A 24,194-nucleotide genomic window follows, 5' to 3' on the forward strand; every position below is an offset into this window, starting at 1 on the left:
CTGAGCCCTGCCCCTCTGCTTCCAGGGGGGCAGGCATGGCTTCACTGGCTCCGCCCTTCCAGGGCTGAGTGGCCATCCCTCCCTGTCTGTCTCGGAGGGAGGCCATGCCTCCTCGCTACAAGTGACTACACCTGTCTATCTTACCTAAAGACTAACCTGCCGATGATGCTAACCTCAGCAGATACACCAGTGGGTGCCTGGGTCTCAGCCAGGTTCCCCCAGACAACTGCCCCCGGCCTGGGAGAGATCTCCTTTGCCAATCGGCCACAGTTCTTTGCCTTTCCAGTGTTCCAGGCCTTTTCCCGTCCTGGAATTCTCTTACCATCTCTCAGGGGTTTGCTGGGAATTAGCTTCTCAGTCTTCTTTTCTCTTCCTGCTTGTGTTTCTCGACAGTTGCCTACTGACCCAGCCCAACGTATTCACACAGCAAACACCCCATTGGCCTGGTCAGCATGCGTCTACAAAACTGGTTACCCACTAGGTCCAAACCCATCACAACCTCCCTTTACACTTTCCATGGGCTGTAAACCAAAGCGCGCCCTCCGTCAAGATGGACATCGTTTCCCACAGCCCATGTATGTGCCAGGGAGGCTGCCCTTAGTAAAGAAAGGTGGCTGCAGGCAGGCTGGCTGCAGGGAGGTTGGCCACCCCATGTAAGGTGAAGGTTTCAGGTTAGCCATTTCGTTTCGTCTGGGGTGTCGTTGGTGCTCCATATCAGTTCACCTTTCTTGCTGGATTTTGGCACTCTTTATGAGCCAAAGGTGGGCACCTGGCGGCGGGAAAGGTCATGTGACTCGAGAGGTGTGCCCAGTAATAGCCGGCTATATAAGGAATGTGTTCACAACCCGCGCTACTGTACGGCCGCTCCAGGGGCAGTCGCGCTGGCGTCATGTTGTCTGAGAGAAGTTACCTGCCCCTGACTGTTCCCGGCTGAGATCCTGGCTCCTCGTCGCTCCACGCCCACGGGTGCCTGGTGCCTCCCTCTTGGTGTTGCTGTCCCGCCTGAGGTCCCCAGCCCGCCACCACTGGCTTCCCTGTGAGGGGTGGTGATGTGGGTGTTTATTTGTTAGCTGTTATTGCCCACTTATTAGTCAGGGGGCCCGGCTTCAGGCCAAGTGTGTTACTAACACCGAGCTGTTCTTCTAGGAAGTCAGTCATTGTCACGGGGTGGTACCTAGTCGCCTGGCCCGTGGGGGAGCAGGGCTGGGCGTCACCAGCAGTGATCGGGTACGGGGTCGCGGGATCGACCCTGATAAATGTAGGAATAAAATTGTAATTGTAACCCTGGAACTTAAGTCAGAGCTTTTAATTGTAATTGTAACCCTGTAGATTAATTCATAGCTTTTAATCCATACCCTTATTTGTGTCAACCTCTATATGGTTATTATTGAAATCATGTAACATTGGAACTTCTCTCAGTCATACTCCATATTGTGAATGTAAAACCCCATTTTGACCTATGTACTCCATCTTGTGTAAGAACCCCATTTTGACCCTATGTACTCCATCTTGTGTCAAACCCTTTCTAAACCTTTAGATGAATAAGATAGTTATCTGAACAAGGTATGAACGGAGGGTGTATGTGTGTGTGAGTCAGACCCAAACTGCCAGCTTGTCCTGATGAAGTTGTCCTGATGAAGTGTGAAGTCCATCCTAGGCTGAAGAGTGTGAACATAGCCCCAAAAAGCAAAGAAGGATCCACCCCAGAAAAACTTAATCAAACTTAATCAAGACATCAAAGAACAAGCTGAAAGTCACGTCTGCTATTGTACCAGCAATCAAGGGTCACAGAGAAGCGACGTGACACAGCAGAACTGAAAAACCTATAAAAGACTGGGTGAGATTTCAAGGCTTTGGGGGGAAAAACAGCGTTCTACACATCATCTAAAGAAGAGCGTCGGTGCGCGCCCGACAAGGACCCTGCTCTCCTCGTGCCCAGCTTCCCTGGCCAGGTAGCTGCCACGAGCCACGAACTCCAGCAACGAACCCTAGCTACGATCTCAAGCCACAATCAGGACTGGTAGCTATATATAACTATAGAACGCTTTCTGGTACGTTTGGGCGCGTGTATGTGTGTGTGTGTGTGTGTGTGTGTGTAGGTTTAAGTTAGTTATTACTTTAGTTTCTGTCAATAAATGCGGCATACTGCCTTTTCCCCTTGAAAAAGTCCCGAGTGCTTAGGGTACGGGGTCGCGGGATCGACCCTGATAAACGCTGCCTCCCTTTCTGTAACCGGCCAGTTGTTGTCTTGGGGGGTTACCCCTGGGCTCCATGGGTCAGCAAATGGAAAGAGAACTGTGAGGAAAGAGGGGTGTGCGGGGGGGGGGGGGGCAGCCTGAGGGGGGCAGGGGAGGGAGAATGGGAAGTGGAGCACAGCCTGAGGGGGGCAGGGGAGTGAGGTGAATAGGGGGCAGCCTGAGGGGGGCACAGTGTGTGAGGAGTAGTGCGCAGCCTGAGGGGGGCAGGGGAGTCTGGAGAGTAGGGGGCAGCCTGAGGGAGGGAGGGGGGAGGGAACGGAGTAGGGAGCAGCCTGAGGGGGACGGGGGAGGGTAGGGAGTAGGGGGCAGCCTGTGGGGGGCACAGTGTGTGAGGAGTAGTGCACAGCCTGAGGGGGGCAGAGGAGGCTGGAGAGTAGGAGGCAGCCTGAGGGAGGGAGGGCGGGGGAGGGTACGGAGTAGGAGGCAGCCTGAGGGGGGCAGGGGAGAGAGGTGAATAGGGGGCAGCCTGAGGGAGGGAGGGAGGGCGGGGGAGGGTACGGAGTAGGGGGCAGCCTGAGGGGAAACAGGGCAGGCTGGGGAGTAGGGTGCACTTGGAGGTTGGCCGGGGAGTAGGGGGCAGCCTGAGGGCGGGTGGGGAATGAGGGGGCAGGGGGAGACTCACTGCAGGTGGTGTCTCCTTGTTGCTGCTCTAGCAGTGACCCCAGACTCCCTCCCTGCATCCGCTTTTCTTTTCTTTTCCTCTTTTTCCTGACTAAGAAGGCTTGACTGAATGGCTGCCGCTGCCACCAGCTGCAGTTCCTCAATGCCTGGCGGTTTATGCCCTCTCCCTCCGCCCCGTGTCTTCCAGGCGGCGTGACAACCCCTTTTCAGTAATGCTCCATTTCCCCGGTGGTTTTACTAAATAACATAGCGTGATGTTTTTACCATAAAACATTTGAATGCCTCAAAAAGCGTTTCCCTTTCTCTACCACAGCCCTTACCTACCCAGGAAAGGGGGTAGTTTCTTCTACCTTGGACAGTACACATAGTCCATCTTTGTGTCTATTTATTCAAAAAGGTTTTTGTTTAAGCCACAATGGCCAGTGAGTGCTCTAAAGAGAAGTACTTCATTTCTCTTATCCTCCAGGCCCTGAAATGTCATAACCCGCAGCTCTCCTCACCCCTAGGACACAATTCAAAACATCTCCTCCCGCTCTTTTCATTAATCCAATTTTTTTTGCCATTCCTCGTTGTACATTTGTTTTGGATTCCTGTCAACTCCAGGGTATTTCTAAGTCAATCCTTCCATTTCTTTCAGCATTTTAGCTGCTTTGTCTGCCATTTCATTCGCTGTTACCCCGATATTTAGGGGATCCAGGCTAATGCTACCTGTATCCCCATCTGTACTAGCTCCGTTATTAGAAATATCATTTCATTGTTTAAATCACTTCTACATGCTGAGATACTCCTCTGTTATCGCCGTAAGGCCTGAGATTGAATCTGAAAAAATGACTGCTGCTGCTGTGTGTTTACATCCCAGATATTATTTTAGATGCACTAATTCCCCATTTTGGTATGCAATATGCCATCCCTACTCTTCCTGTTTTTTCTTTTTTGGACACATCTGTATATATTTGATAAAACTTGTCATTTTTCATCTACATACGGGTGCACTTCATTTTTAATACCTACTGTTTCTTTTTTACCCTTGAGTTTAAAAATAAATCTAAATTCATGTTTGGACATGGGACTTTCCATCCACAACTGATTTCCCCACGTAGAGGCTCCTTTTTCTTCAAAAGCTTTGTTCCTACTGTTAAAAGAATCAATACTGTGGGTTAAGCGAGCAGTCTGTATGGTCACTGTGTCCTGCTGGTCACAGACTCCCAAAGGGAAGAACCACAGGAGTCAGAGCCCAGTATGAATGATGGATACCCAGGGGCTGTAGCCTGGTGTAGGAGAACTGTGGAATTTCACCCCCAGAAGAGAGCAGACGTGAGGTGGGGGGTCACGCAGAGAGAGCTCAGAGGAACGGCAAGCCCAGACACCATGACAGAGGTCATTTTGAATCAGGGCAGAATTCACGAGTTTGGTGGCAGAACTCAGAGTACCTGAGCAACTTTAAAAACCCATCAAGTACTGCAAGACTGATGAGCTGGCAGCTCTGCAGCCCTATTGACACCAGGAATCAGGAGTTCCTCTCTGGTGACATGCTGGGGTCAGAATGGGGTGAGGCTGGAATCAGGTCATGTGAATGCTGGTGCTGAAGCGCTCTGCCCCTCACCCTGACTCCTCTCTTAGCTGCTGACACTTGTTGGTCTGGTTAAGCAAACGCAGAATGGGTTCCTGATTGCCCTACAGTTCCTGCCTGGCTTGGCACACGGATTTGCCTGATAATAACCCAGCCTGCAACTAATTCCCCCAAACTGCCTTTCATTTCAGCACCCCCACAGTACGGAGCGAGACGGTCTGGGCAGGGGAATGCTTCTGTGGATTTTTCAAAGGCTTTGTTTGATCGAATGTTTATTTGAACTTGTGCAAAGTAATGAGAGCAGAGGACGGGAGTGGCTGGAAAATCAACATCAGTAAATAAATGCCCCCTTTTTAACAGTTCCTGTGTCCTCACATTTGCTATAACCTTAGTGTCATGATTAATCACCCACATAAACATGAGGGAACAGAAGACTGGCCAGATATGGAGATGCATTTAGATCCAAACTGAGCTACTGTTGTTGCTAGTTGTAGCTAAAAAATGGGAGATAACACAGAGTTCAGAATTTATTACAGATGATTTATCACATTGAAATCTCCAGGGACTAGAATGGTTACAGAAGGAAGAGTGAAAGCATGGAGTACACTGATTCTACAGGGAATACAAAACCAGTACCCGTATTAAAACAGCTACCAGCAATAGTGCAGCTGCACTGCTGCTAAACTGCTGGTGTAAACAGAACTTGGGGGTTTTCATGATGGGTTCAAAGCGGATTTCAATGTCACACTAGTAAAAATGCATTAAAAATCCACTAGCGACTACACTACTCCTGCCATCAGGGCAAATGCATTGCTACTGGCAGCTGCTGAAATATGGGGAACTATTTTGCGAGTGTAGACAAGCTCCCTGGAAGCCTGGCTGGCTCAGCACACATCTGATGGTTTCACTAGAATGGTGGAGGATTTGCACGCTCCGACATTACAGAACCCTGCCCAGTAGATGTACTTTTTCCCAGTGAGCTGGACATTACGACAGTTGTCGTACCACCAACCTCCATAAAAGCTGTCTGCACAATTATAACCGTATCTGTCCTGATCCTTGTCGGTTGTAGTGAACTTCACATTGTCATGTACACCCCCCAGGCTGGACTGGTAGGTGGTGAAATAATCCTGGCCATTCCCAGAGTACCTGCCCAGCCTCAGCGGGTACCCGCTGGGCTCATCCTCTACACTGAAGATGTCAAACTCAGCGTAGCGGGTGTTGTTGTTTTTGTCCTCCACGACAAAGCGGACCTTGTAGGTGCTTTGCCGCGTGAGCAGGGACAGGTATTCGTTGCCCAGCCAGTAATCCTGCAGCACGTTCCCAAAGCCGTACTTGTAGGTGCTCCAGGACTCACTCCAGGTGATCTCTGTGCTGTAAGAATTTCTCTGGACAACTGTCCAGCCTTTGCCTTCGGTGTCCATGTCGCACCACACCACCAGCGGGGGAGAGCCTGCTGGCTGGATGATGTAGGTCCCGCTGGGGCTGGCAGTGGGGATGTAGCTGCAGTCTCGAGGGAATCCTGAAATACCGTGTACAACAAGATCAGTAACAGACAGCCAGACAGAGGTAGGGCTACCTTAAAGCATGGGTGCCATAGGCCCATGCCTGGGGCCCCAGCATCCTGAGTTTTGGGATTACATTCATTTTTTAAAAGTTACGTTTCCATTTCTCATGGCTGGGAAGAAAAGCTTGAAAATGTGACCTCAGTATAACTGCTGCTGTGGCATCAGCCTGCGTCTGCAGAGCCTGGAACTGCACCACGTTGGGGGTGGTGCCCCATTCATCTCCGTGGGTTGGTAATGCCCAGACTTGCTGCTCTGGGGCTTGACTCCTGACTCCACCCCAGCAGAGGGCTTTGTGTGTGGCATGAGGCAGGACAGCAGAGCAAGTTCCAGACAGATACACCCAGCTGCTCTGGTAAATATTGCACAACCCCCTGCTTCCCCCCCCCGGGGATAAAGGAGACCCCTGCTGTAGGTCTAGCAGCCATCAATGGGGAGCGATCCCTGCTGCTACTGTTGGGGTCTTCTCCATGCTTCTGCCTCCCTGGGCAGGGATAGGGCTAGGATCTGGGGGCAATGCCATAGAGGCCCCAGTTTGGGGTGTGCTGTGCACCCTGGATTGCCTTAATCCAGCTCTGTCCAATGGCTTTGGCCAAGACTTTAATCCTTCCTTGAAAATCAGTGATGATTTGCAAACATACTTCTGATTTGAGGATTAGTCAATTCAACAACATAAAAACATTACTGTTAGCACAGGTCCTCAGAAGTGCTGGAACTAGATGTGCGGGGGGCATTGCCACACACCCCAGCCCCCCGGCTCAAAGCGGTTTCCATCATATACAGGGTTTACAGTTTGGTTCAATGGCTGTCAGCACCCCCACCATAAGCATTGTTCCAGCGCCCCTGGAGGTCCGACACATAATGTGCACATAAACGACAGTGTCTGTGTGGGACCTGCAGTGCGCTGATTTGCAGTGGTATAATTTACTCCTGTAAGGACTCATTTGCAAAAGCAAACAACGTGCTGATCTGGACAAAGATGCACTGAACAACTGCACAATCAGACTTCGCCAGGAGGTACATTAGGGACTCACACTCTCGGCCATATCCCTGTAAAATGAAGTTACCTTAGTCAGCAGCTGTGGCTATTTCAGGAAGACCTGAGGAAGACCCCGGCAAACAATTCGGAATGACTTTTTTGAGGAATTTTGCCTCTTTTCTTGGGAGTTGTCTGTGAGCAGCTTTTGATGATCTCAATTTGTCATTCAAAATTATTGGTGAATAATTTTGTCTTTAGTTTGTTTGAGAGCAATTTGTCTGATGTTCAAAATCTAATGAATTTTAGTTAGGCACCCAGGTCACATGGTAAATTTTGTTTGGTAATGGGATGAGAGTAACTCTGGTTCTGACTTCAGAATTCACTTTTCTTTAGTGTCTCTCTAAACTTTGCCATTCGGGTGAACACTGCTGCCTTAAAGATGCTCACTAAATACAGCTGGAACGTGAACGGATGTGGCACCGATGCTGCCATGGCAAATCCCATAGAAAAATTCAATAGATTACCCACCGCTATTTTTTCACAACGTTCACCCAATTTTAACCTGAAGCCTCCAAAGAGGCTGGAGAGATTCCAGCAGCACAGACTCACCGGCCGTGTAGGGGACACGTGTGAAACGTGTGATATACTGGTGATCGCAGCAGAAAGGCAGCTGTGGACAGAGCTTCGCCTTTCACAACAGCCTGTTTTGCGGAGACCATTATTCTATGCAGCAGCCGGGTTCAGATGTAAATACAGCTCCCATCATATGCCAGGTGTCTGACAGGCCTTAGAAGCAGTGAGTGGGAAAGTGGCAGTGCAGTGCTTGTGTGGGCAAACCAGCAGCCTCTGTGCACTTAGCAATGCAGACAGGCCCTGGGGGATGATGTACTGTGCAGACACTGCTCTAGGCCTGTGGCCTGGTGCAACCCAACCCCCTCGCTCCCCTGGCCCAGGTGGCTGATGTCTCCGATGGGTCCATACTCACCACCCTGGTAAGCGATGCTCCTGGCATCCCTGTGCTCCGAACCCTGGACAGGACTTGTGCAGAGAAGAGTCACTGAGGCCACGGCCAGGATGGCAAGGCCTTCCTGGAGCCAGCGCATCCCGGCCTGGAGCCCTGGAGGAACAGAAACAGCTGCTGTGAGACTCTGACCTAGCAGAATGGGGGCTGGGCACTGCATCTCGCCCAGAAAGCTCATTCTCTTTTGGATGGTGGCTCCCTGGAGGCTGATGGTTCCCAAGAAGAACCTGGGGTCGGAGGAGACAGGCCAAGACCAACACTGCACCACTCACCTGTGAACTGGGGTGAGCAACATCTTCATTCAACCCCAGAGCAAATTTCCACAATTTGCCCCAGATACAATGTTGCAAAGAGGTTTTAGAGGCAAAATGGAAGGTGTTTTGACCTGGGAGAAAAAAGCCTGTTTGTGTGGGAAATCGAACACCTGAGGTCAAGCTATTCATGTTTAAAAATTGCACCTGTCCTGGACCACAAAACATGCAGCTGCACTTACAGAGCATGCAACAGCTCACACAATGTGCACGCTTGTATGTAACTGTAAATTCAACAGCTGGCCCTAAACCAATGGAGCACCTAAAAGGTATGGCCTGTTAGACTGGAATAGACTCCTGCAGAAATGCGTAGAAGCCCCACTCTCTGAGTCCTTTAAACCCAGTGCTGTCACATGCCAGAGAGAGTGGGGATGCGGCCATACGGGGTGTTGGTAAGTAAGTGAGTTAGGACAAGACCCAGTCCTCCACGGTGCAGGGTCATACAGGGGGCAGGACTTGGGTGGAGAATGGGCATGTCTGAGAAGGCATGGGCCTGATCCTCACACTAATGCAGTGCTTAGCTATGTGTTCTCCTCTCTGGCCTCCCTTCCGGCCAGGCTGCCCAGCAGCCCCTCACTTGCATTCCCTGTCCTCATCATCACTTTTTACCTTGGCCTTATCCTCACAGCACTCTGCAGCTGCCTGGGGTGGATCCAGCCCAGAGCCTCTGATGCTGAATGAAAGGTTTGGGTAGGAAAATAAAACTCACCCATTCTGACGGTGCTGCTGAGCAGACGGGCAAGAAACCTGAACTGTCCGTCTGCCTGCTCCCGAGCTCTCTGCTGGGATTTGTCCCTTTATAGCGGAGCCTTGTCCTCACCCTCTTTACCTCAGCACCTTAACTCCCAGCAATGAAAATTTGCATGTGTACAAGGAAACAGTTACTGTTTGTTTGTCTTGAGGAGTTTTCTTTGCCCACAATAATATATTTACATTTCTCCCGCCTTCCTGAGGAATGCGAACTACTCCTACAATCACACAGCTGGGAGTTTCAGTTATTGACACTGGGCCAATTCTAAACATTTCCAATCATCTGGGCAAATAAGGAAACAGGGTGGGAGGAACCTGGATTCCGCAGGACATATGTCAATAGCCCCATTGGCAATGGCAGGGCGATAGGGGACGCTTGTTACCTACCACCTGTCAGCTGGTCATGTGTAAGAGGGAATGAGTGGTTGGGCTCGGTCTAGTTCCCAGGGGACAGGTGTCAGTAGCACAGAACCCACCGCCTGAGCCAACACTAGCTGGATTGCAGCCTGTGGGCAGAGCCAAGGACTGAATAGGCACCAAGCACTAGCTGACCCTAGAGGTCGTCCCTCCAGCACTGATGCACTGAGGCTGGCAGGTTGGGGAGACGTGGACTTGGTGGGTCTTTGTGCTGTTTGTCCTTTTCTGCAGAGGAACATGGTGCAATAGGTTCACACTACAGCACAGCAGTTTTAGATTAAATCTCAGGAAAAACTGCCTAGCTGTGAGAACAGTCGGACAATGGCACAGACGGCCTAGGGAGGTTGTGGAAGCTCCTTCACTGGAGGTTTTCAAAAGGAGGCTGGGTAGCCACCTGTCCTGGATGGTTTGGACACAACAAATCCTGCATCCTGGCGGTGGGTTAGACCCGATGAACCTTGCGGTCCCTTCTAACGCAGAGTTCTATGATTCTAGGACTGAGAGGGATCTCCTGGGTCATACAGTCCAGTCCCTGCAGTCTCAGGCAGCCCCATCATGCAAACCTGTTCATAAACCTATCACGCTCCATCTTCAAATTAAGTAGGTTGTTTGCTCCCACGTCTCCTAGTGGGAGGCTGCTCCCAAATATCGCTCCTCTAATTGTTAGAAACCATCTTCAGATTTCCAGCCAGACTTTGTTCCTGGGCAGTTTATCCTCATTTGTTCTTGTGCCAGGGTTGTCCTTTAGCTTCAGTTGCTCTTCTCCCTCCTTGGTGTATCCTAGAGAGCAATCAGATCCTTCTCCGTCAGATTTGTGGTGCTAGGCTGAAGTAGGGGGTCTACTCCGGAGGCGTACCTGGATCAGGAGGCGTACCTGGATGAGACATTTCTAGAATGAATAACAGAAGTATCCAAAGCACAGGACCTGGTGGTAATAGGGGATTTGGACTACTCGGAGATCTGTTGGGAAAACTACGGCAGGATATAGATTGTCTTAGTGTTGGGGCCAACTTTTTGTTTCAGAATATGGAGGAAGTTATAGGGGCAGCCACTTCAGCTATGATTCTGACTAACAGATAGGACCAAGCTGCGAATCTGAAGGTGGAAGGCAACTTGGGTGAAAGTGATCATGAAATGGCAGATTTTGTGAGAGCAGCAGCATAAGGTCAATGGACTTTTAAAAAAGAGACTTCAATAAGCACAGAGAATTGAGAGACGTGGTCCCATGGGGAGGGGATCTGAGGGAGAAAGGAGTTCAGGAGAGCTGGCAGTTTAAAAAAGAGACAATATTAAAGGCACAACAGCAAACTATCCGGATGCAGCGCAGTTGGGAAGAACAGGAAAAAGCCAATATGGCTGTATCAGGAGCTCTTTAAAACCTGAAGATGAAAAAGGAATCCTACAAAAAGTGGAAACAAGGTCAAATTGCTATGAATGAGTCTAAAGGGCTAGCACAAGATGTGGGGGTAAAATCAGAAATGCTAAGGCAGCTAGCAAGGGCCATAAAAGGCAATAAGAAGAGGTTCTATAAGTCCATGAGGAGCAAGAGAAAGATGAAGTAAAGTGAAGGTCTGATAGTTCCTGGCTATGGGCGACGTTACTCCAAGGGAGCTCACCATGCAATCAGGCTGATTCAGTGTTTTGGATGCCCACAAAGGATTCATTACTGGAATTGGTCTGATAAATGCTGAGCTGGGTGTGTTCAAGTGTAGGTCGATTAGCATCTGGAGCAGAGGTCCCCCATCATGCAGTGCTCCCTTGCTTCTCTGGTCCCAGAGTTGAGTGCGTTCCCTGCCTGGGAACCTCTGTTCTCCGCTCTGAATGCTAATGGAGGTGTCTCCCTGTCCCATCTTTGATGCAAATGAGACTAGGGAGTTGTCTTATCCTGTCACCCTTGTCCGGAGGGGTTTAGGTGTGTCTCCCACTGCATTTCATTGCTTTTTGTCACTCTTTCTCCTGATCAGTTCTGGTTCAGGCAGAAGTGGGGGGAGTCCTTCATGAGTCAGACAGGCTGGGTCCTGCGCCAAGATTCCCCAGGAAAACAGAGCTGCCCGGTAGGGCCCAGAGGACTGGAGAAGGGCAAACATAGTACCTGTCTTCAAACAGGGAAACAAAGGCCCTGGCGAATTACAGACCAGTCAGCCTAACTTTGCTGCCCAGAAAGATACTGGAACAAATCATTAAACAATCAATTCCTTCAAATCGAGAGGGCAGTCAGGTGATAAGTAAGAGCTAACATGGATTTGTCAAGAACACGTCATGCAAAGCGATCGAACTTCCTCCGTTGAGGGGGTTACTGGCCTCGTGGAGAGGGGAAGCAGTAGCTGTGACAGCCGCACTTTAGTCAGGCTTTTCACACACTCCACATAACATCCTCAGCAGCAAACTGGGGAAAGACGGGCCAGATGAAATGGAGAAACCACATAAACCAGCGATGGCGCAAGAGAGACTACAACACTGACACCTGTTGAAAATACTGAGCCAACAGTCCAGCCACAGTCAGTCCACAGGGCTATCTGGACCCCCACACCTCCTTTTACATCTCCAGCCATTCATGCCCAAGCCTTCCAAAGGCAGAAAGATATCGGAACCGTCCCAGGGCTGATAATGCTACCGGCTCTTTGTGCCTAGGGATGTGCTCTTAGAACTGAGGCTGTTACAGAGTCTCCCTGATGCTGCCCAGAGGGAGAACATGCAGCCCACTGCCATCCAGCCCGCCCTGGGATCATAACCGGGCACAGGCCAGCACAAGGGAGGGCGCATGGGACAGTGAAGAGTCTGCAAGGGCTCGGCACGTCTGCAGCAGGCAGAGGGGACTTTGGCGCCACCTAGTGATCACCTGAAGAGTCAGCGAGTGATTCCAGAGGAAATGGGCACACGAGGCCGATTAGCCGATTTCTAGGGAAATCTCCACGTGGCAAAACATTTCTAAAGCCGCTACTGAATGCTGTATGTGTCGTGCGGCGATGGGGAATATCGGTACTGCGTGAGACTGGGTACTGCCGGGATAGCAGCGTTGCCAACGCTCGTGGTAAGTGGTGTTTTCTCCTCAAAGCCCCAGCTTCTGGAGCCATGTGAATTGGTGACTCTCATCTTTCGTTTGTTTAAAAGTGAGCGTTCTGCCCTCATGGGTGCAGAGACAAGCTAGGAAATATGAACTAGAAGCAGTCCAACGTTTAGTACGTTTTAAAATGTCATGATTTTTAAGTCACCCGTAAATTGTTGAGGCCTGGCTCATGATTTTTGAAGGCGTAGGGTTGACAGGTCTGTGATAGGAGCTGACAGCCGCTGCTGACACTAGGGTGATTGGTGCATAGATTACAAATAAACACATTCTCCCATGAGCACGTCAGCCAGCTCTTAATTCAGTTTCCTTCGGACACAGAATCCACACCGCTGAGCTACTTGGTTTTCTGCTCTGTTGAGATCTGTCGTACACACACAGTGGGGGTGTTTCACTCAGGAAGGTATTGAATAGCCTCCAAGTATGTATTTACTGAGCTGAGTTTCACTTAAAGCTACTTGCAGGATATGGATCCCTGGGAAAGCCCCACCGGAGGCACTGGCTGCTGCAAATCTGGGCTGTGTCAGAGAATCACTTGTTAGCACCAAATATTGCTTCACTTCACTTCTTAACCCAGAACAGCAGCTTGTGCCTCAGGTCTCCTCACCTAGAGACACAAAGCAAATAAACCATTAAGCCAAGGGGCCAACAGGACAGGCGGGGCGTGGTGTGTATGAATAGTCACAGAAATGCCCCACCCGCAGGGCAGGAGGGAGCTATAAATGCTGAACCGTGCATCCCTCCACCCAGCCTGCACCTGCAGCAACTTCTTGCTCCACAGAGCGTCCCTGCAGAGACAGCATGGGTGAGTCTGGGCTCCGGGCGCTGGATAGCAAATGTGCGACTCCACTCTCTGCACTGCTGCTGTATGTACCTGCCTGTTAGAGACAGCTGCTCTTTCTTCTCCTGGCACCTGGCCTTCCCAGGGAGTCTCTGACCCCTGCTATCTCTGCTGCCAGTGCCTCCACCTCTCTGCAGAACAGCAATTCCCATGCCCCAGCGTTTGAGTTACTCCGACAACCGGTGCTCTTGTACGGGAGCCGGGGGCGTTGGGGGGGCACTGCTGCTTTTGGGCACTGCTCGGGATTCCAGCTTTTGTTTTATAACATTTGTACAAGGATCTGGAGTACCAGCTGGCCCATTTGGCAAAAGCCAACTCAATCACTACCTTGCTGTGTTTCCTGCATGGCTAGGAAATAGCAGAGCGGCATCAAATGGGAAACGCAGCTTTGTAAATGGTGCTCACTGGTCAGGCATTTCCGTGCTCCCAAGCCTGGGACCATCGCTGCGCTCCAGCTCTGTGTGTTGCCTGCCCCTTGCCACGCATGTGAACTCCGCTCTGCCCCGGGGTTGGGGCGGGAGGGAAGGATGCCCCTTCCTTCCTTCCACGGAAGTCATTAACAGAGGGAACGTTCTCCTCTGTATTGGCTTGTGACTGAGTTATCTTGTAAGGTCAGTCCCACTAACCATTAACGCACATCAACCTTTCATGTACTGATGAGGGGCTCGGAGTAGGTGAGCAATTGGGGCCAGCCTCTCCTAGGGACAAACCAGCCTCTCCGAGGGGCCCTCTCCTAGGGACCCTGCTCTAATAGACAAACCAGCCCTCTGCTTAGAAGAGACGGTCCCTGTTTGACAGTTTTCCCACCCCATCCCTCAGGAAGCTCTCCTCATCCAGCAGCTCCATTAATGGTGGGGTAGCTTTCAGGTGCTGGAAGGAAGGCAGTGGGAAAGTGTCCTGAGCCTGCTATGGTGAGATAAATTCTCCTCTTACTGGAGTGAGGCCCCAGCACAAGGTTTTTCAGCCGTTTGACACATGGGAGCCACTGTGCTGTCTGCACTTCATTTGTATTCCCAATTAGCACTAAAAAAAGCAAATAGAAGCTCTGAACCATAATTAAACTGACAAGGAGAACTACCCAGTAGCATTAAATACTAATGTACGTGGATTAGTTACTGTATTAAATAATCAAAGGAAGAGACCAGTTTATTTTAGCCAGCCTATACACCATAAACTACACCAGCTGTCATCGTCCCTATTCGAATGCCATTGGTTCCTTGCAGGACGCGGATGAGTGCAGCAGTTTTGCCACATGCCCTGGTTACCCCAGGGGTGGTGGTTATGGCTAGTGCTGTGTGCTATGGCTAATACCACCTGTTTCTTTAGAAACACATGCTGGCCTGTCTGGTGGTGTTTTGCCTAATGCCCTCTGTGTCTGTGAATTGAGCTAGGTTTTTATCCTTCACCTGTCCTTGCAGTAGCTAAGCTGCTGTCTGGCTCACAATCGGAACAGGAAAATACAAACACAACCTGCTTTCCTGGAATAGCAATGCTGCACCTTTCTCCGTAAGGGGAACATTTATTCTTAATCTGCAGTTTGAACTATGCACAGATGCCTGCTCAACCCCAGGCTCTGAAAGTCAGCACCTCTAGTTCCAGTCCATGCTGCTGAGAGCCAGGGCAATGTAAAAGAATTAGCTAACTGTACGGCCTTGTGAACGCCAGCTGCTTATAACTACTTGACTTGGTGAGGAAGGTTTGTTCCTGAAGCTGTTGGCTTTTGTTCGGTCTTCGTTCTGGGTTAAGAATGATGCGCTAATGAAGCAATCGTCTACATGGTGCAGCCAGGGAGCATGGTCTGACATCTGCGTGGAGCCGAGTGAGCTGTGGTTCTCGGCTCCCTGAAGGGAGGGTTTGTATTTCTAGCTTCACGCCATCTCTTCTTTTTTTCAGCTCTCCAGCCCCTTCTGCTCCTCACCTGCCTGCTGGCCCTGTCAGCCCCGGTTCTCACCCTGGACATAGAAAACTTGAATATTTTCAATGGAACTTTGGATGAAATTGTCAACCTCCCCTCAGAGGACCTTGCGTCTGGTATGCAATTTATCTCTGAGATTGTTGTCTAACTTTCAGGAGATTAATATTCTTGTTTATATAATATGGGTTATAGGCTGACCAATTAATTTACTCAGAAGATAATAAGATTCTTGTCCCAGAATCAGGCTACACAGAGTTTTGCAAGGAGCCTCGGGATGTGTGACAAGGACACTCACTGAGAACAAAATATAGGCTTTGATTGAGATAAAATGGAATAATAATCAAATGGATAACAATTGATCAGACTTACAAAGGCAATAGTATTGTTCTAGAGATACGTGTGGTATTATATACTAGAAAGTTCTTTAGATTAACATGCTCACACTCTTTCTTGATAATCTGCTGGTAAAAAAACAAAGGACCAGCCTCACCTCTGGCATGCCAAAAAGGTCTGATGGTTCAGGTTCCTATTATAATAAAACAAACAATCAAACCATAAGAAAAGATATATAAGCAATCAGGCTAGCCCTATGGACTACAATATCCTTAAACACAGATTTTCTGAGGTTATGCTGTCCTGGACCCTCCACACAGACAGAACATGAGCAAGACAGGCAAGGGAGGGACGAACTAGGTCAGATACAGCAAGAGCCTCCATAGACCTTCATCCCAATTCAAACCAAACCCCAGTGGTTTGAGATTTGGAAATTCAGACCATTTCTTCTTTTTCATCATTCTGCATTTTCTGGTTTCAGCCAGGAAGGATGCAAAAATTCCACAAAGTCTTTGTTCTCTTGTATTTCTGGCCCATCCAATCAGCCCAATTTCAGAGAAACAATGGATGAGGTACCCAACCAAAGTGCCCTACCTTCTATGGGTCACCCATTGCTAAATCATATTGAGGACCTGGTGTTAACAATGCCATGGCTTGGACAGGCTGTGCTGGGAACTTTCCCTTATAGAACCTAATGTTCTGACTGCCTCTGAAGTGGAGGCAGGGCAATTGGCTGTCTACATGGAACCCACAATCCTGAAGAAGCCGATTTTCAAGTCTGCCTGTGTGATTTGGGTGCTCAATTCTCATTAAAATGAATGGGAACTGGCCACGCAAATCCCTGAGTGATATTGCAGATTTCAGACCACATGCACGTCATGATATCAAAATAGATAATGAAACCACAGCGAGAACTTCGGCCAGTAGCAATGTAATCACAGCATCAGCTTCAGCTATGCCTTCCATTCCCTTGGTCACATCCTAGAAACGTTCTCTCTTTACTTCCTTTCCCGCTCTCTCTTCTTCTTTAACGTCATATTGCTCTCCACCCATCTTCTCACTGTCATTGGTGGAGGAGCTTTCTTCTCTTCAGCTCCTGATGCCTGTATCAGTCGCCCCCTGTCTCTGTATATCAGCAGCTCTCCATCCATTGATTGTCTTCCTCCCTTGAACTCTTTCCTTGCCACTTTTGCTGTTATTTGGCACTTGATTCTGTACAGCATTTTGAGACAGAATTGGTATCGAAGATGCTCTACAGGAAAACGAAGTCCTTGTGTCACAATCACCCTGGTGGGCATGTGGTCGGACCAAACAAACAAACATGTGGTCAGAACACAGCCTCCCCCAGGCTGCGAGATAGCAGATGCTGAGCTGTTCTCCGGTTGTTTCATCTCTGTCCGTGTAGTACACACTGTCCCAGAGAACATCAACTCACAACAGGACACTCCTCTAAGCAGAATCTCCTTGTTATAGGCTTTGTGATGCCTCTCCATCCACCAGTCCCTGCTGTTCTTGGCATTGCCAACTGGGGCTGACACCATTATGCACTGAAACCATGTTCCTCCATGGTGCCTCGACCCAGTAATTTTTAGTCTCTGCGAGTCGGTATCAGGAAATAAACCAAAGGAAACGCAGTCCCTACGCCCACTATATGGCTGGCACAGACCAGTCAAAACCAAGTGCTCTTAACTTTAAAGCTTTACTTTATTGGTCTTCAGCAATTCCCAGTGGAATGCTTTTACTGGAAGTCTCCTCTTATTAGTCTTAAGCACATACAATTACAATAGGTGGCTAGAGAACCCCAACACTTGATAGTTACCCCCACACGTCTGAGGCAGTCTTCGGGTGAATCAGTCACAGATTTCCTGTGTTTCACAGACTTGATGTTCTTCAGCCTATTCAGAGAGAGAGAACACACAGACTCACTGCACGTGTTCATTGTCTAACCCCCCTTCCTGCTTTGCCTAGTTATGCTAAGCTCCTGCAGAGGCCTGAAAATGACTAAAAGCAGCAGGCAGAATAATTGGCAGCCCGTCTCAGTAACTGGCAATGGCTTGGACACCTGGCTGGCTGCTGAAACGCTCCTGTTCACAGAGACTGCCTTGCCACTCTACATCCTGTTCAGGTCCCGCTGAGGATAAAAATGCCTGGTACAGAGAAGCCAGTTCCTGGATGCCTACTACACACTGGGTGCACAAATCATACCTAGCGAGGGAAGCAACTGCCTGGATATGAGGTGGTGCACGCACCACTGAAGCACAGCATGCCCTGCATTAGAGCTACCCTGGGCTAGGCAGCAGTGTGGGTTGGAGCCTGAGACAGTTCCAAGCAGGTTTATCTGATATGGCGTCACCTAAAGGGTGAGGTGTCTCAGGGACTTAGGAGAAAGATGAGAAGTAAATAAACGGCCTGGGTTATCTGAATGCAGGGGAAATGTCCAGGGCTAACCTCTTTCCTGGGGCTGGAACAGCCTTTGATATCTCTGCTCTGTTCTTGTCACTACAGTGCACAGTGCAGAACACAGCCGACAGAAGAGATCCAGTGATGCAACAAGAAGTGGTAAGTGTATCTCGCAGTGGAAATCTGTCTTCTCACTGCACCTCCTCCTAGCTCAGAGTCCAGGAGACCTGGAGAGAGCTGCGTTCAGTCTGCATGGCGCTTACAGAGAGCTGGACAGCTCCTCTGGCTGGGCCAGCAGCCCGGCACACCGAGTTGCCCTGAGCTATTGTTAATAACAACTTCCCACTTACACAGCACTGTCCACAGATCTCACAGCGCTTCACAAACACGAAGGCCCATATTCGGCACCTTTCTCTGCGCCTGCAGAGGGTCCCCAGCTTCTGCGGGGCTGCACAGGTACCAGAAGCCCACAGAGGAGCCTGCACTGTCTGTCTCTTGCTCTTGCAGGGGCCACAGGTAGCAGCTCTTTGAGGACGGGGGCGTGGATCTGCCTGTCCTTCTCCCTTCCCAGCCCTGCAGCCAAGCTGAGATCTTAGCACCGCCACACTGTAGGTTACACGGTGCGCCCTTGGAGAATGCTGTGTCGTGCTCCATGTCAGTGTGAGCGAGGGAGATGGGGCTGGAATGTGAAGAGCTGATGGAATCTAGATGGAAGCAAGGGGGACAGAGAGATGAAACCACAGGGGGCAAAAAGAAGGAAAGCAAGGGAGAGGGGTACAGTGAATAGGAGTGACTGTGCCTATGTCTTCACTGCAAACAAAGGCGTGTTCTTAACTTGGGAAAGCTAATTTGCATGAGCTAACTCAGTTTAAAACAGCAGTGAAGACACGGCAACTCAGCTTTTAACTGGAGTTAACTGCTCAGGTTAAAGCCTATATGGCAGCCTGGGGTTGAACTCGTGCTGCTGATCTGAGCTAAGAACTGAGTTGCTGAGTCTTCACTGTTCGCTTAACCCAGATTATCTACACACCGTTCTTTTGCAGTGTAGACATACCCTGTGAGAGAGGACACATGGGAGTGACTATGAGAGAGAGCGAGAGACAGAGAGAACAAAAGGAGAAACTGCTTTTAAAGAGAGGAGAGGAAAGAGAAAAGGTGAAGCTGGATGAATTCACAAAGAAATGCTCATGAATATTTTCAGGAATAAGAGTTTGGTTCGCTCTAGTTTCTGGAGTCACTTTGTTCATTATTCACAGTTATCTGGATGGCCACAAAATATAATCAAATTCAGGGCTTAAATTCTCACCGACTATTTCTAGGAGCCTGGAGGGTCGGGGTTTTAGCCCCATGGGGCATGCCGGGGCTGGGGATTCAAGCCCGTGGGACACGCCAGGGCCCCCACGAGTTTGAAAATATTTACCAGAGCTCCGCTCCAGGCTCCAGCTGAATGTAAGCCCTGGTAAAAATGTTCATGAATCCAAAAAGCTGCACTGTTTTCAAAGTGAACGGTGATTCATCTGAAAATTAGTATCAGAAGCACCTGATTCATTATTTTCTGTTTCAAATATCTAATCAGTGTGATGTAGGTGACTGATCACACACCGAGAGTAACAAAATCACATGCAGTGAGTAAAACAAAATTAACAGTCAAAATTAAATTGTTTATAAACACCTCATTGGTTGAAACCATCTGACGTGTACTTGTGAACTACAAAACCATGAACAGAAATTATCTGTTGAACTATCTACTAATCAAAAAGTGGCTAAATTAATCATATTACTGATAATGAATACTTCACCAGGAGAAAGAAAAGATGAATTACAGAAATAAGAAAGAAAGTAAATGGTGTAGCGCTGGACAGAAAAGGGGGTTAAAGAAATGCAAGAAGACACTAAGCAAAAAGATACAACTTTTCATAGAATCCTAGAAGATGAGGGTTGGAAGAGACGTCAGGAGGTATCTAGTCCAACCCCCAGCTCAAAGCAAGACTAACCTCAGCTATATCATCCCAGCCAGGGCTTTGTCAAGCCTCAGCTTAAAAACCTCTAAGGATGGAGATTCCACCACCTCCCTAGGTAACCCATTCCAGTACTTCACCACCTCCTAGTGAAATTTTTTTCCCTAGTATCCAACCTAGACCTCCCTGGACTTTTAGGCTCATTAATTTATGTTTGATTTATTTTTGCTCCTTCACATTATGCACTTCCTTGCAGATGACCTCTGAGGGCTGAGATTGTGGAGGAAAGGGATGGGGCAGCATTTCTGAGCACTTCCACTATTAATATTGCTAGCTGCTCTGGGTTCTAGGGTTAAGTAATTGGAGAAAGAAACCAAAATTCCCCCAGGCCCTTCTGGAAGCCTACTGCCTAGCCACCCCCACCCCCTGTGGAGACGGACAATCGACCTTTAGCATTTTTTAAAATGCTGACAACTCTGCACAGGCCCCAGGGCAAGCAGCGGGGCTCCATCACAGCTGCAGCAGAGCTAAGCAATGACGGTGAGAAGGTGGGTAGGGCCAAAAATTAATTCTCAGGCATATCTCACAATGCAAAGCCAGACACCAGGGGCCGGCTACAGTTCCTCTTGAAGTCTAAGGGAAGACTCCCATTGCCTTCAGTTGGGGCTGGATCCTGCTGCATGTTCGGGTTGGCCAGTGACTGTCCCCATTGCTCTGCAGCACAGCTGCTAAACACCAGGGAGGACGTCACAAGAAAGCTGCTCCGGTGGTTTTCTCTGCTTCCTTATGGTGGCATTAAAACAGAGCCTCCTCCCCGCCCCTGGACTGATCCAGCAGGACAAAATGGACATGGAGCATGGGGAATAGGCCAGACATTGGGCAGCTGCGTGGGAGGAAAATGTCCTTGCACTGTGGGTGTTAAGAGGGAAGCGCTTTGATGTTACAGGCCCTGGGGGGATGGGGGGGCATGAATCCCTGGTGAATACCTCTGGGGCAAAAGCTGCCCACAGGGTGGGATGGCCTGGAACAGCCTGGCCTGGCCCACCCCAAACACTTCGACTGCGTTTGGATTCTTTCCTGAGATTATGTGAGGCCCAGCCACTATTTTAACCCTTTCCAGACCTTTGTTTGCCCCTGCAAGCACGCAGCATCACTGCATTGCCCCGGAGGTAGCCACCGCAGGACGAACAGGTGCCTGAGCCATAACTAGCACCAGGGATGAGCAAGAATATTTGTGCCCCTAGGGGAGTTGTGGGGGAGTATTGCAGGGTCACATCCCCTCTTCCCCCCGCCCGCCGCAGATTTCTGCCTTCCATTTAGCACAGTTTGAAAACAGTCACCTCCTGCCAGGAGCCAGCAGATCAGAAGCTGGTGGGGGCCACCTGGCCTGCTTGGACCCCTGGCTTTCCGCACTGTGGGAGCCAGGGCTTTGGCTGGCTGCCCGGCAATCCTCCCTGTCCGGCTTCCCGAGCCGAGCCGCCTCTGCACATCCAGGTGCTCCCCAGGTAGTGGGAGGCTCATCTCTGAGCTGCGCCCCTGACGCGCTCTTGCGCCTGCCCACAGAGCCTAGCTGCCATGAGATGCTCCCCGAGGTGCTCGCTCACCGCTACCCTGGCGCTCCTGGCTCTGCTGCTGCCCAGAGGCGACATGTAACTCCTGATAGTGGGGCTGGGGCACAATTTAAAGGTTATGTGGTGCATGTGGACCACCCCACACGTCACCTCTGGGCTGAAAACCTCTGTGCTAAATGGAAGGCGGAAATGGGGAGGGTCATATGACCCCGCATGCCCTCCCCTGCTGCTCTATTTTTTCACGCCCTGGGCAGGTGCCCCTCATGGCTGCCTCACTTGCCTACCCTGGTTATGGCCCTGTTTGGTGTCTAGTTTCATGGGATCTGGTTAAATCAGCATCTCTCTCCTGCCTTCAGGCTGGCCCAAGGACTGCAGTGAGATCCCCTCGGGCAGCCCCAGCGGCGTCTACGTCATCCAGCCCACAGGACTGCACCATCTCGTAGTGTACTGCGAAATGAACGAAACAGGTGGAGGCTGGACGGTCCTGCAGAGGAACCGGCACAACACACGAGTCACCTGGGCTGAGTCCTGGAGCACCTACCAATACGGCTTTGGCAATGTGAATGAAGATTACTGGCTGGGGACGGAGTACATCTATCAGATCGCCAAGCAGAAGGTCTACCAGGTCAGGTTTGTCATCCACGATTCCTCCAGCAACATGAAATACGCAGACTACAACCTCTTCGGTCTGGAAAATGAGTCCAATGGCTACAAGCTGAGGCTGGGCTCTTACACTGGGACTGCCGGGGACGCCATGGCTTCAAACAATCCTAGCACCGTGCATGACAACATGAAGTTCTCCGTTAAAGATCTGGATCAGGACACTTCCAGTGGGAACTGTGCCTCTAGCTATGGTGGGGGCTGGTGGTACTCGGCTTGTTATTCTGCTCGACTGAACGTCAAAGGGGCCATCACTTGGGGTAGTTTCTGTAATGCAAACTGCAAAGCTTCCGCCATCCTCATCAAACCTGCTTCTTACTGTTAGTCGCCCCTTCCCCGCCCTCCTGTCTGCGGTGAGGCCAACCCCTGCTCGAGGAAGGGATGGAAAAGGGTCACAATCTGTCATGGCCAAACCGCCCACCCTCAAAGGCCTTGGGAGGGAAGTATCAGGGCTATACAGAAAACAGAGGTACTTTCCTTTTTCTCTCCTTCTCTGCAGACTTTCCAACTTCTTCTCCGCTGGGCTCTTCCCTTTTAGGTTTTGGGTTGATGCATTTCAATTTATTAAAAGTCAGACAAGTCATTTGCAAAAATGGTAGTTTCCAAACATGCCGTCTGTGGGAGAGAAAACACTCTCAGCCCCTGCTGTGATTATTCCTTAGATTCAATGAGTGCCCTCCACAGAAACAGGAAGTGCCAGAAGCAGGAAGTCACAGATGCAGAAGAATTCCCTCAGACGCTGTATCTCCTCTGTATTGGGTGTTGAAGCTTCAGAATAAAATCACATTTCCAAAAGTTATCTCCAATTTGAAGATATCAGTTCCATGTGTCTGATGTGCGCACACAGTCTAACCTAGGTAGAGAAGCCATTCCAAAGGCTGGCGTTGGGCTCGTCTCAAGGATTGTGGGATTGCAGGGCAATGGTCATTAATAATGAAAAGCTGAAATATTAAAATAAGGAAATTAAATCCAAATGCCTGAGTTGAAATATGAGCGATGTGACTCAATGTAGGAAATTTAATAAAGGATTTTCACACTGGAAAATCCTCTTCTTAGCGATAGATAAGTGACAGTATTCACACATCATGGAGCTGTGGCAGTGACTCAATACCATCACTAAGTCTGAATAGGAGTTTCTGTTGTATGACTTTGACTGTCCCTTACTTTCCTCAGTCCCTCATAGTTTTGTGACGGGATCCCTGAGGTACAGCCTGGAACTGGGGTACCACTGTGCTCCCTAACTCTCCAGCCTGGGCTGTCTCTCACAATGCCTTGCTAGTGACAAGCGGCAAACCCCTCCAGGAGCTGTTAGCACAACAGCATGTGGAGCCCCACGCCCAGCTAGATTGCATGAACTCTCCCTGAGCCACTCACAAATCACACAGAGAAAGGCACCAGCCATTTTCCCCCAGCTCCATAGCTCTGCACACTGGAACTGTACCATCTTGCCCTGGTCAGAAACCTGATCAACGTAAGTTTATTATCCAGTCCACCCTTCCCACAATGTGAACAGGACACACACAAGCCTTTTTTAACTGAGCTGAGATTTCCCAAACACTTCAATCAAAACATACTGTTTTAGGTAAAATATAAAACAGATTTATTAACCACAGGAAGGCAGATTTTAAGTGATTATAAGTGGTAGGCATAAAAGGTAAGAGATAGTTACCAAAGAAAACAAAAGATAAACATACAATCTAAATCTTAAGCCTGGTTACACTAGGCAGTATTTAGATTAAGCAGTATTCTCACCTGGATGTTACAGGTGTCGTGGAAAAGAATCACACTGCTACATTTTAGAGCTGGATCGGGTGCAGCTTTAATTGTGACACACACAATCACATAACCATAGCTATGGGGAATACTATAGCCAGGTGGCTATAGGGAAGTCAAGCAGCATGTCTGGATGCTGGGCAAATGTACTTCATCTGGCTACCAGATACAAAAGACTTATATCGGG

General features: G+C 49.6%; 2 protein-coding genes across 2 annotated transcripts; one reads left to right on the forward strand and one right to left on the reverse strand.

Annotated features, from left to right (window-relative positions):
• Nucleotides 1-4,990: 4,990 nt before the first annotated feature.
• Nucleotides 4,991-9,155, reverse strand: LOC137146410 (fibrinogen-like protein 1-like protein). The gene is made up of 3 exons (XM_067537666.1): nt 9,035-9,155; nt 7,979-8,110; nt 4,991-5,971 (listed from the first exon to the last, which is right to left on the reverse strand). The coding sequence occupies exons 1-3, from the start codon at nt 9,036-9,038 to the stop codon at nt 5,334-5,336; spliced, it is 774 nt and encodes a 257-aa protein (XP_067393767.1). The 5' UTR covers nt 9,039-9,155; the 3' UTR covers nt 4,991-5,333.
• A 4,173-nt stretch (nt 9,156-13,328) lies between these two features.
• Nucleotides 13,329-23,008, forward strand: LOC137146411 (fibrinogen-like protein 1-like protein). Its single transcript, XM_067537667.1, has 4 exons — nt 13,329-13,361; nt 15,291-15,428; nt 18,151-18,204; nt 21,931-23,008. The coding sequence occupies exons 1-4, from the start codon at nt 13,358-13,360 to the stop codon at nt 22,557-22,559; spliced, it is 825 nt and encodes a 274-aa protein (XP_067393768.1). The 5' UTR covers nt 13,329-13,357; the 3' UTR covers nt 22,560-23,008.
• The last annotated feature ends 1,186 nt before the right edge of the window (nt 23,009-24,194 follow it).

This window comes from Emydura macquarii, unplaced genomic scaffold (genome assembly GCF_026122565.2).
Source record: "Emydura macquarii macquarii isolate MOO-44397 ecotype Brisbane River unplaced genomic scaffold, CSIRO-AGI_Emac_v2 contig_450, whole genome shotgun sequence".
In the NCBI taxonomy this organism is placed as follows: domain Eukaryota; kingdom Metazoa; phylum Chordata; order Testudines; family Chelidae; genus Emydura; species Emydura macquarii.

What these genes read in the sequence shown, in the direction of transcription:
- LOC137146410 (XM_067537666.1), bottom strand. An exon ending in GAGCATCGCTTACCAGGGTG is followed by an intron (nt 5,972 to 7,978) that starts GTGAGTATGGAC and finishes ACGGTATTTCAG; the next exon opens with GATTCCCTCGAGACTGCAGC.
- LOC137146411 (XM_067537667.1), top strand. An exon ending in CTCAGAGGACCTTGCGTCTG is followed by an intron (nt 15,429 to 18,150) that starts GTATGCAATTTA and finishes TTGTCACTACAG; the next exon opens with TGCACAGTGCAGAACACAGC. An exon ending in CAGTGATGCAACAAGAAGTG is followed by an intron (nt 18,205 to 21,930) that starts GTAAGTGTATCT and finishes TCCTGCCTTCAG; the next exon opens with GCTGGCCCAAGGACTGCAGT.